The sequence below is a fragment of the Aplysia californica genome, unplaced genomic scaffold (assembly GCF_000002075.1).
Source record: "Aplysia californica isolate F4 #8 unplaced genomic scaffold, AplCal3.0 scaffold00167, whole genome shotgun sequence".
Lineage (NCBI taxonomy): Eukaryota > Metazoa > Mollusca > Gastropoda > Aplysiida > Aplysiidae > Aplysia > Aplysia californica.
The window spans coordinates 728610-741322 of record NW_004797437.1 but is presented as its reverse complement, the minus strand read 5'-3'; the positions used below and the strand labels follow the sequence as shown (position 1 = coordinate 741322).

The 12713-nt window shown below is 39.5% G+C and overlaps 1 protein-coding gene across 1 annotated transcript in view; it reads left to right on the top strand.

Annotated features, from left to right (window-relative positions):
- The first annotated feature begins 1064 nt into the window (after positions 1-1064).
- Positions 1065-12713, top strand: part of LOC101854166 (kinetochore protein NDC80 homolog) — a 20395-nt gene continuing 8746 nt past the window's right edge. The window contains exons 1-9 of the mRNA XM_013082295.2: positions 1065-1318; positions 2529-2637; positions 3118-3204; positions 4936-5121; positions 5521-5613; positions 6604-6697; positions 8124-8212; positions 8995-9139; positions 10916-11121. Of these exons, the coding sequence (XP_012937749.1) occupies positions 1095-1318; positions 2529-2637; positions 3118-3204; positions 4936-5121; positions 5521-5613; positions 6604-6697; positions 8124-8212; positions 8995-9139; positions 10916-11121 (1233 nt within the window). The 5' untranslated portion in view covers positions 1065-1094. The remainder of the gene's footprint in view (positions 1319-2528; positions 2638-3117; positions 3205-4935; positions 5122-5520; positions 5614-6603; positions 6698-8123; positions 8213-8994; positions 9140-10915; positions 11122-12713) is intronic.

Below are 12713 nucleotides of genomic sequence, written 5' to 3'. Positions count from 1 at the left end.
TGTTTGAAAGTAAGGGTCTAGCTTTCAGCAAAATTGCAGTACCGTACATTAATTTCTATTCTAATTTATTTCTAACATAACTAATATGATCTTGCCAACCACACCTTTCGCCAATAATACTTAAAAGTGTTGTTGATCTGACTCGATAGATTTCATTGTCAATAGGCCTACATATTAATGAACGGTGTAGCTGATCAGGTGGGCTCGACGACTCGTACAGCCGCCCCCTCCCATCCTTCCACACACAGCCCCAACCCTTACAACCCTCTCCCAAAAATCGTGAGCAATTTCCATCATGACAATGCATGTTTGATGTTCGCGAGTGTGCTATGAAATGACCGTCTCCATTCAACCATGTGGATTTGGAGTGTGACGAGATGACTGTGACGTCTTGACTACACCGGTGTGACGAAATGACTGGTATTCTTTGGACTGACTAGGAGTATAATATATTGGGGATAATCCGCCATATATCGGTAGGAGGGTGCCAACTGGCATGAGTAGATCTAGATTTAGGTCTTTTTTTCTGGCCAGCTCTATTTCTCCGAAGGGCCAATCACAGAGGTGTGCTAGGTGCTTTCTGTAGCTTCATGGGATCTAATATCTGTGTTGCCTTTTTCTGCACTGTTGTTATTTGAATGTTACATAGGCCTAAATGGTGCTGATGTGCTTCTCTTTATTTTACTCAAACTGGTCACAAAAGTCTAGAAGTGGAAGGCTAGACATTTCATCTTGCCCAGCCCTACTCACTGAAGACTAGGCCAACTTAGGCCTTGTCTACTTGTAAACTTAGCTGAGACACTAAATTAAGATTTTGATATAAGGTAAAGATTTACTTTCACTCCCTCGCTCAGATGCTCTGATTTGGAGGTCAAACTGCAGTAATTTTTGCTGCAGAACACACATATATGACCACTAAAACTTGCAAATCATTTTTATGACAAAAAAATTTCAAACCTAACCTAATTGCAAAACATCAAATTATTGATTGTTAACCCCCACCCCCCTTTTTTGTTCTTCTTTAGCTTACACTTTAAAAAATTTATCTTTGTTCCTTTAGGTCATTATTAATAGTGTGGGAAGCTGAGAAGAATATGAGGAAGTCGTCGTTTGGTGGAGGAAGGCCGTCTTTGGCATCAGGGGCTCCACTCCGAGTCCGTCACGAAAACAGCAACACGAGTCAACGCGGTGGACGGAAGTCAACTCAGGGAAAAGACAAAACAAAGAGTAGGAGTTTGTCATTTGCACCACGAAGTTCCATTGGTGTGAGCAGTTACAAGCCTGGAGGAAGTCAGTTGTCTTTTTTGCCTAAATCGGGGTAAGGAAAGTACTGGTTTTACACAGCAATGTAAGATGATGGGAAATTGTGGTCAAGGAGAATTGATGCTGCGTAAAAGATTTTACAGAAAATATTATGTTTTATTATTTTTCTTTTTCTAGGTCATGTAATTGTGTTGCTTCCATTCAGTGTTCAAGCTTTTATTACAGCTTGGTTGTTATGGAGTTCATGTTGAGAAAAGTATCTGGGGGATTTGTTGGGAGTTTTTTTTCTGTACCATCCCTAGATGTTGCACAGACAAAACAATGTACAGAATAGAGTAGAATAAATGTGTCGGTTTTACCAACTTGCCATCTGTCATTACACAAAGCATTACATCACACTAATTATAATTGATTAAAGACAGGTGGAAGTATTTATGGATGTATTAGTGAATAACTTACTTTTAGAATATGGCTGAAAAGTATGAATGTCACCTAAGAGCTATGGATTGCGAATGACTGACAAATTTTGCGCTTCCATCGGTGAGAGAAGATCAGTCTTTTTGTCCCATGGCTGTGCCCTCAGATTCATTCATTCCTTTGATCATTCTGTCTGTCCTTCCTTTTCAGTGACTTGTTTTTATTAAATCCATTAATCATTGACAACAAACTTCTGTCTTTATCAGAGACTTATCAGAGTTAGAGATGTACTCATTTTTAGACACCCGTGAGAGTCACTTTGGCTAAAGAAAGGATATCTGCATGGTACGAGTACAATGTGATTTTTAGGGTTCTCACCATGCATGCTTTTACCTACATCTATAAGTTTGTATCTCAACACTTGTTTGTCTTATATCTTTTATTCTTTTGTTCGCTTTGTGCACGCGACATTTATCAGTGTCAGGTACAGCTGTTCAAAAGTTTTTGGCACCTGATCCTGTCAGTTTTTGCAACTTAATTTAAGGATTTCTATTAAAATGTAGTAGCGTCGGTGGCCTAGAGGCTAGGGTACCGGACTCGTAATCATGAGATTGTGGGTTCGGGGGGGGGTTTGAGCCTCAGCTCGGTCCGATGTTGTATCCTTAGGAAAGGCACTTTACACAAATTTCCCACTTTGCTCTGTTTTTTCGGAGTTGGATGTTGTACTCTGAGGTCCCGCCTCTTAAATAACCTAACAGTGTTGATAGGGGGCGTAAATACCTATACCATTTCACCATTTAACCATTAATATGTGGGGTTGTTTAAAATAGTTTTTTTTTAAAACACAGACGTCCTTCAAGTGGAATTGGAGTTCGTGGGAGGACAGATGTTCCGAAAGATCCACGTCCCATTTCTGACAAAAAGTACCACAATCAATGTATAAGGCAGTTACTAGAGGTATGCGTGCTCAAGAAATCTAGACATAATAGTTCACGTATGTTACAACCAGGCTTTTTCTTCACATTTGAATTTAAAATCTTTGTTGACTTTCATAGATTAACATTTTGTTACTTCTCACAGAATGCTGTTATTTGTGATAGAATACACGTTCCTCTAATAGAATATTGTTACTTTTGATAAAGTTACTTGAAAAAGAACATATTGTTTCTGATCAAATGCTGGTTTCCTGATTACCTCTGATAGAATTATTTCAACAGAATGTTAATGCTCCTGTAATACTGTTACTTGTAATGGAATATTTTATTATTTTAAATGGATTATTGTAACCTTTGATAGAATATTGTTCTGATGGGACATTGTTACCTCTGATAGAATATAGATACTTCTAATGGAAGAGGTTTAAAAAAAATTGATTTGTATGCTTTTCTCTTTTTATTCTCTTTTGACCTCATGAAGAATTCATTGCAACTGTTTCAGTTTCTTATGGCCAACAACTATCCTCATGCTGTCTCGCAAAAACTGTTGGTTTCTCCAACAAGCAAGGACTTCTTCAAGATTTTTGCTGTGAGTATTTTTCTTCTATCATTTGCTTTGATTAGTGACTTTTCTACCTTTCCCATCCCTCTAATTATTGAAACAGGAAAACAGAATCTTTTGTGTTTCTATGCAGGTTGCCGTCAATGTAACTATAACTATTATTTTTTCTTGTAACTTAAATTTAAAAGAATGTCTTTGTGGAACTGAGACCCACTCTTTTAATTTACAGTTACAGCTAGCTATGGCCAAGAGATGCTTAATCTGTAAGAATAAGTTTGTGGGCATCAAAGGTTACCTTGAATTGAAATGGCAACAGCTTTTGTTATACAGTGCTTCCACTCTTCCGTATTTTTACGGAAATCCGTACTTTCTGCCAATTCCGTACTTGTTCCTCCATCTTTTTCAACTCCGTCCGTAAAAAGCTGCCACAGAGTAGGACTACCGAAATTCCGTAGCAAAAGATCCGTACTCGCCTTCGTATCGTCTAGTACTAGTATAAGTTACGGATATTTATGGTAATTCTCTCTGTAATAAGTTAATGTTATAGAAACCGGCCAGATGGCGCATTTCCTGCAATTGGCCATTATTCCGCTATGCCCCATGCATTCATTGCTGGCTTGTTGGCAGTACATTTTTACCTGTAGGTTGATCAAAATCTGGCGAACTTTTTGTGCCAATTTCCTCCTTTCTATCATTCCCTCATTCCGTCTGTCTATCTTCGGATTGTTGCCGCGGCTGGAAGATCTGTGCGTTGATCAAGTAAATTGACTTGTGATCTTAGCCAGAAAATTACTGTCAGAAAGAAACTTTTTTACAAATTTTTCTAGATCTAGAGAAATGATCAATACGAAGATTTTACGGCACGGAAACGTGATAAGGGCCACGATGAAAGAAATTTATTCTAAAACCAGCCTAAAACTACTAAAGTCAAGAATAATTTGAAGTGGGATTCCGAGGTTGTGATATGCGACATTCAGGCGTGAAATTTAAGAAAAATTAGGGTATACGCCGGGTAACTATTGTGAAGGTACATATCTATTCATTATACCCAGGTTGGCCTTCTTTCAATGGTGCGATGACAAATTAATTAAAATATAGTAGCAGTTGAAGGGGAACCTGCTTTTAAACATAGCCATCAATGGAAATATATTATGTAGATCTTGGTGAAGAAATGAAACAGGACAAAATGTTGGTGAAAAAATAAATGTTATGGTTTGCAGGCAATCTCTTCTAACAGGCTCCCAAATGCCATTTTCAACCCTCTAAAAGCAATAAATTTCATTTTCTTCGGGCGCTTAGCCCCCTGGACCCCCTGCAGAATTTTCCTTACTTTTCAGCTTCAGCTGGTGGTGGAAGCACAGGTTATAGGTAAAGGGCTACAAATTTGATGTATATTAAAAAAACCCAGTTTGCGCTTCTTCTAAGTTTTCAAAAGTAATTATCGTTTCATTTTTATGTCACTCATCAGTAATTTGTTTGTTAAACACTCCTGAGCTGAAGTTAAAAGTTAACCTTTTCAATATTATGTCTTTTGCTTTCCCCGGTACGTCAAGCTGTGGAAGAATCTGAAATTGTTTGACATATCAGAAACATCGTTATGGTGTTGAAAGGGCTAAATTCCCTCCCCCGTAAATATCCATCCTTACCTTTTCTCTTGTACTTAAGAAACCTAAGCTATTTGTTTCTTTCCTTCAGCCAGAGCCAGAGTTATGTCCTCCAAAATTCTTTATCCTCCTTCTGTTGCATTCTTTTTTCCAGTTTATCTACAGCAAGCTTCATCCTGGCTACAAGATGGCTACAAAGATGGAGGAAGAGGTGCCTCGGGTGCTCAAGATGATGGCATACCCTTTCAGTTTGTCGAAGACGTACCTTTACTCTGTGGGGAGTCCTCATACCTGGCCACACTTGCTTGGTGCTCTCATTTGGATGCTCGATCTCATCGAGGTACCTTTTTGTACTGCGGAAATCCTTTTTTTAAAACTCCCTTAAAACCCATTTATATTGATCCCAATGGGATAATTTGGATTACAATGGCTAGTTCTCGTACAATGCAGAAATACGCAAATAATTTTCTATTGGTACATGATTCACAATATCTAATACCCAGTATCACAACAGACAGTCAAGAACATCATCAAATGCAACACTTGGATAACAAGGAAACTTCCTTTGATGTCAGGATTTTCTCAGCCCTTTGTTTCCCGAGATCTGTCCCCTAAAAGTAAAAGCGTACAGAAAGGAAAGGAATGTAACACGACACTGGTAAGTGCTCAAGATTTTAGCCAGCTTTAGTTTGGGTTTGCTTTTTCTCATGAAATGACAAGGATTTCCATGCTTCTCCAGATGGCAGGTAACATCCCCAGTCAAGGAGGAATTGATGCATTTATATTTGGGGATGCCAATGGAGAGGAGTTTGATGTGAAGTCAGAAGATCAGGTACATATTTATATAATCTGTTATTTGTTTTTCTCATCTGGTGAATTTATTTTGTTCTTTGTATTTCTCATCTTGTGTATTCATGTTGCTCACTGTATTTCTCATCTCATTATGCATTTATGTTGAATACAGTATTTTTCTCATCTTCTGTATTCATGTCACTCTCTCTTTGTCCTATCTTGTGAATTTTTTCAATTCACTTTTGTTATCTCTTATGTGTTTATTTTATCTTTATGTTGTTTTCTACACGTTTTAGGCTTTTGAAGATAATTGCTGTGTTGATGTGCTTCTCCTTACTCAACACCCCCTGGGGCAGTGCCACTGACTGAAGTGTCTTTAGGCCATTCCCTGGGGATATTAACATGGTCTTATGCAGAGTAGAATTGTAAATGGGCTGATTCAACAATGTCATGCTCATAACTGTGCCTGAACTACAATAGGGAACTGCTGCTTTTTTTTTTCCAGATCCTTACTATTGTCATTTTCCTCTATTTCTTTTGTATGTTTGTCACGCTCTTGTGACCCGCTATTTCCGGGGTGCCTTGATAGTCAAAGCAGACTTTGTGTTGTTGAAGCTATAGAGGTGAGCAGAGTAAGTCTGATTCCCTGTGAGGACTTCTCTGTTGACATCCCCCCCTTGGCGCTCATATGACCGTATGCAGTTGCGAGCGCAGTAAAACCTCTGCTTAAACTAAAAAATCTCCTTACTCAAGCTCAAAAGTTTTTCTAATTAAATTTGGAACGGAAACACTGCTGTTAGGCAAGGTTTTGTGAAAACATTAGACAGGAGTATGCTTGTGTTATTTTGCAAAAGAAGCACAGATTTTATGACTGGTTAGATGCTTTGAAAATATTACCCGGAAATGAGAATCAGTTCTTTCTGTTGCTTTGTATGTCAGTCATGGAACAGGATTTTGTGAACGCGGAAGATATGAATAACTTGATCTTCAGTCATATGTTACATCTAAGTTAACTATTTTCTCTATGCAGACTGTATACGAGTATTGTGAGGGAACCTATGCTGCTTTCATGCGTGGAGCAGACACATTTGAAGAGTTTGACAATGACTTACGCATTCTACTTAGTAAGTATTACTGTTAATTGTGGTCATGAATTGTTCATTTAAGATTATCGTGCATGCTCTCTGTTTAACTAGTTTATTCATGAAAGTCTGCTCATCCATGGTTTTATGAGGTTTTTTTCCTTTAATCATAATTTGACAATTGTGCCATACATCACTTATTTCTCATAATGTTAGTGACTGAAATATTGCTTTTTGAATTGTAATTTTGTGAGTTTAGGATTAAAAACAAAACGTTTTTCTTATCATCCCCGTATGTAGTTCTGTGTCGTTGCTGTCTCGAGCAATCCACTTATGCCTGTTTGGGTACTTTTTACACCTGAGTGTTGTTCCTATCAGAAATCATGAAATGCAAGAAAATTATAAGCTCAAGCATTTAACTGCATTTTGATTATGTTGAATGGTGCACCTTTGTTAGAGCAATAGGAGGGTGTAAAAATTAAAAAATTATCAAAATTTGGACTTGTATGGATTGTTTGCGACAGCAAAGATGTGTAGATTATGATTCTGTGTCAGTTGGACTGTTGAACATAAGTGTGGTTGAAGAGCACCACTGGTAGGTCCTACTTTTATTTTTCCTCTGTAGTTTCTGTCTATCTGTCTTGCTTCTTCCCTGCACTATGTGACTATTATTGTTTCGATGTGTTTCTCTTTACTAAAACTCAACTGTAAAACATCACACAGATAGGGCAAACTTACTTATTGGCTGCCTTGCCCTAGCAGAGAAACCAAACAGACAGCTGAGCATGTCCTTTAGACCTTCAGAAAACACCCCGTGGGTGGTTGGCGGGTGCTCTTGTGCGGTTTGCTCCTTCTTTCCTATCAAACATCTATCGTCCTTATCTTCCCTTGTTCTTTTTTATGTGTGTTACTCTCTTGTAACACCTCTAATCTTCTGGCGCTCATATGACCTTATGCAGTTGCGAGCGCCGTAAAAGCTGTACTAAAACCAAACTAAGAAAACACCCAAAAGTTTGAGAGGAGATTTGGCCAACCCTTGTTTCGTTGTTTCTCTCCAGGAGAGATTGTACCGGTCACTGGACATATTACTGAAGACCGTGTGCGGGTCACTGGATATTTTACTGAAGACCGTCACAGTTTAAAAATTGAATCTGACCCCCATGTGTAAATGTGTACAAAAAGAAAAAGTACTTGTTATCACAAGAGTCATACTGGTTGTTTTTTTTGTGTGTGTTGCTTGTTTTTTGTTTGTTTGTTGAGAGGGGGGGAGAGTTCAAGTGCGTAGAAGCAAAAGTTTGAAAGCTGCTGAGTGGAATGTTCTGTGTTTTCTTAGCATGAGAACCATGTCAGTGATCAGTTACTGGAAAATGATGCTTGTACCTTTTTCTGAGAGAGCAATGGTGCTTGATTTGTAATGTTTGTTTTCATTTTTAAATTATTTGCATGTGCATTTTTCTGCGTGTTTCAGAGCAGAAGTATCAGGGTGAAAACATGGAGTCTATGGTTGAGGAAAACCGTAGGTTGGAGAGTGAGTTGGAGCTTGTGGAGCAAAATGAGGTGAGAGTAGGAAAATTTTACCAGGTTGGCGGTTGACCAAAACAACAGTTGCCAGTGATGGGTAGTTTTTGCACCCCAAAAAAATTATGCAAAGAGGATAATAGCTAATGTAAGCAGAGTAAGTAAAAACTTCAACGTCCACATATCATTGACATTGGTCCAGAAATAGTGCAGACAGAGGTTGAGAAAGTTAGTCTCTTATGCTACAGTCCAAAAATTCACCCGCAAACGGGGACCAAATTTTCGCCGCACAGGAAAGCCCGATTGGCATTGCTAAATTGTTTGTTTTTGTGGTAATTGGACACCTCTCGAAATACTTTGCTGGGGTTATAGACATATTAAATTTAACTTTGCAGACTGCTTGTCAGTGACCTTTTCTCATGTTCTTAGGTGCAGAGGACAAACCAAGGACTGCCATATCGATAGATTGTAAGGCCAGATGGTAAAATGTTGAATCGTCCCAGCAGACGGATGAAGAAACTGTTTAGCATGAACTTCTTCATATGGGAATTGAACTCATGTCTTTTGTTTACCAAGGCAAGGAGCCAAACATTGCACCACAAACACCGGCGTCAAGAGCTATTTCCATTTTTTAAAGGCCATGTCAACACTTTGTCATGCCCTTTGTTCCAACAATGTTTATACTTCTTTCACAATTTTTTTTAGGGAGAGGTACGGGTACTTTTTGATTAATTCATAATTTTAATTTTAATTTTTTTTTCTAGTGAAATTTGTGGTCCAATTGTCTTAAATTTCTCTGTTACATCTTTTTTCGTCTTAAGGAGTGGATTCTGAAGCTTCGTGAGGGAATTGCCTGCCTCAAGCAGGATGAGCAGACCACGTTACAGTACTTGGAAAACCTGGAAAAGTTCAAGAGATCCGTGAGCACAGAGCTCAGCGAGTGCGAAGAGTCGTGCAAAATGCTGAGTGAGTGGTCCTGTGATGTTAGTTTGGAGGTGGCAAGCTTAGTCGCGCTATGAGACAGTAATTCAACATAATGCATTTCTATGCTCATAGGTGGGCTGATTGTGTTTGTTTTCTATTTATGAGTGGTGGCGTTGGTAGCCTACCGTAAGGTATCGAATAGGGTGGGGGGCAAGTGGTCCAAAATTAATAAACGGAGGGGGAGGGGTGCACATTCAACCTTATACCCCTACTATTAAGAGCATATCTGCTTTATTTCTCATTTAGTGAATAAAAGGACAAGAGATCGTGAAATTTTAGTGATTTTAGTAAGCTACTGTGACTTTTCCCATTTTTCGAACAAACCAGTTTCATAAGAAAATATAAACCAATGTACAAACGTAAATGCACAGAAAATGGAGGTAGCAACCCGGTACCGGTACTAATACTGAGGGTAATTTGCCATTTACACACAAAAAAAAGAAGTTTCATTCAGATATCTAGATTCTAGATATGTTTCACATGATCGTAGGTCGTGACAAGCTGGAAAAAAATTAACGGGGAGCATGAAATGGGGGGGGGGGGGGGGGGCAAAATAAATTAAAACTATTAAAGGGGGGGGGTATTCGATACCTTACAGTACCGGACCCATAATTGTAAGATTGCGGACTCAGGGGTTCTAGCCCCAGATTGGTCTGATGTTGTGTCCTGGAAAGGCACTTTATACAAAACTTATTTGGCTCTGTCCTTTTGGAAATGGACATTTAACTGGGAGGTACCGCGTCTTAAATAAGCTCATAGTGTTGTTAGAGACGTTAAACCTGTACCATTTCACCATTTTTTATTTGTGAGTAGCTCTAAGAAAACTTGTCAGAAGATTAACATTTTCAAAATTGATTTTTTTTGGTGCTCATTTCAAAAGATTTACTTTTCTTGAGCACTTCAAATAGCATAATGATAAAAAAATAAGTTTAGAGAAAACAGTTGTTTAGTTTTAGTAGAGGTTTTACGGCGCTTGCAACTGCATAAGGTCATACGGGCGCCAAGGGGTGGATGTCAACTGAGAAGTCCTTACAGGGAATCAGGCTTACTCTGCTCACCTCTCTAGCTTCAACAGCACAAAGCCTCCTTCGACTATCAAGGCACCCTGAAAATATCGGGTCACAAGAGTGTGACAAACATACAAAACAAGTAGAGGAAAATAACGATAGTAAGGATTAGGAAAGAAAAAGCAGCGGTTCCCTGTTGTAGTTCAGGTACAGTTATGAGCATGACATTGTTGGATCAGCCTATTTACAATTCTAATGTGCATTAGAACGAGAAATGTCCCCTCTTTGGGAATGGTTTAAAGACACTTCAGTCAGTGGCACCGCCCCGGGGGTGAAAACAGCTGTAAAAATGTTTCATAATGAGGCTGAGTAAAGTGTGAAATGAAAATGTGCAGTTCTTCAGAGTTTTTTAGCTGCTACAATATTCTTACGCTCTGGGTTCCCCAGAAAAGCAGTAGGAGTCTTTTTTTTATATGTTACTGTTGGGGACCACACTTGAAAAACCAGAGCCCATTTGTTGAAGTAAACAGTTTCAAATTTTAAAGAAATTTGTCCTCTGTCTATCCCTCCAAATATTTATAATTTATACAAAAAGATTTACAGCAGCAATCTCACGGGCAAGATCCCTTTAAATTGAGAATGAGAAATTGTTTATTTTTCCATATTGTGTGAAATCGTGTTTGTAATAGCAATTAAGTTCTAGTTTTAAATTTAAATTACTGAGATGCCCGTGTGCTTTTACCCCCCTCAGGCTCTGATCTGGAGTCCGAGAAAGCGCGTGTGGCGGAGATGCAGATGATCTACCAGTGCCAGGACCTGACCCCCTCCGACGTGGACCGTCTCAAGGCTGAGCAAGCTCGTCTGCGTCTGCAGGTGGAGATGGTGCAAAAGCAAGTGGAGGAAATTGATGCGGATAACTGGAAGGTGTCCATGGATATGTCCAACGTCAATGAAAAGGTAAGTATGTGTAAGTGTGTTTGGATGTGCCCTGAGAGTCTCCGGCTTTGGGGGGAGGTCTTGGCCACCATGCATAACATTGTAACATCTTAGCTGTCATTGACAGGGCTCCCCTTTTCAGGCCAATTTAAGAGGTTCCTTCACCCTTCGGTGTACTATTTTAAGGGGTATTTAAACCCTTGTTTTAGAAACTTAAAGGGTAAGAGTCAATATCTCATAATTTTATCGTAAGATTTGTTTTGCTTGCAAACATTTTACTCACAAGCATATTCGCACAGACACACATAGAGTGACCATGACTATGATTGAATGCTAACGATTTTAATCAACTTAAAAAATAAATGAGTAATATTGACTAGAATTACAGTTGTGTCCATTTGGAGGGGGGAAGAGTGGTAGTGGTTGAGCAGTTGAGTCTATCAAAAATGAAATAAAGTTGACAAACCAAAAGGGGTCAACTCCGACTATAATACTCCAAGAAAAATAGACCTGCCACTCTGTGATATCTAAAAGTCAGGATCTCAGTGGGGAAAAAAATTGGGATCAACGACAAATCACTTAGGTCACTGCCAAGCTGACTTTACGAAATTCCAGGGGTGTCCATTACTATATCCATGTACAGTGGAAACCATATATTTATATAACCGGCCCGGTAATGACAGGGATCCGGTAATAACAGGGATTTTTTATATCCCCGTTTTTTTCCTACTCTTTGTCTCTGTTAAAAGTTATCAGCAATAACAGGGCCTCATCGGAGCCCAATCGGTTATAGCAGGGAGACAGGCTCCTTAACAATGTGTAAAAAGTAAGAGAGAGGGACAGACACCCACAGCGGGTGAAGCGAGAGGGGGTTGCGGTGTGCTGTAGACTTAGATCTAGCCCTAAACCTAGCAACACGCACGCGTAATGTGGCATGCGCAGGCCATGGGAATAAATACAGCTGGATTAGCCCACAATTGCTTACTTCCCTTGCTTTTCTGATTTAGCAGGGATCTGATATAACAGGACTTTTTCTCTGGTCCCGCTATCCCTGTTATATTAGGTTTCCACTGTATATTCCCTCTGCGCGCGTGTGTGTGTGTGGTGTATGTGTGTGAGCGTGCGTGCGCCTGTGTGTGTGTTTTTTATCTTTTTTTTATCCTGAAGTATCCTGTCAAGGTCTCCTAGTCCAAGTGTTTTACACGCACACACCCCCTATAACTTACCTGGCTGCTTCCTAAGCAGCTCGTCGGGCCTCCTCTCCAGGATCTGGAGGTATTGTTTGTTCATCATGCACTTCCGGTAATTCTCTTCTATTTCATGTCTCGTTCTGGGCACCCGGAAGTCGTGGCAGCAGCAGACGATCACAACTGGTGGAAGAAACAGATGACGTCATCACAACTGGTGGAAGAAACAGATGACGTCATCACAAACTGAGAAGCGAGAGGGTGTCAATAATTGTGACAGATCGTAGACTGGATGTACAGACAACTGGGAACACGTGGAATAACATCAAGAGGGAAGCCCAAGAGAGGGGGGCTGGAAGGTGTTTGTTTGTGGCAGATATCCTGGTGGATGGTGAAAAACGCAATGATAATGATGATGATGATGAT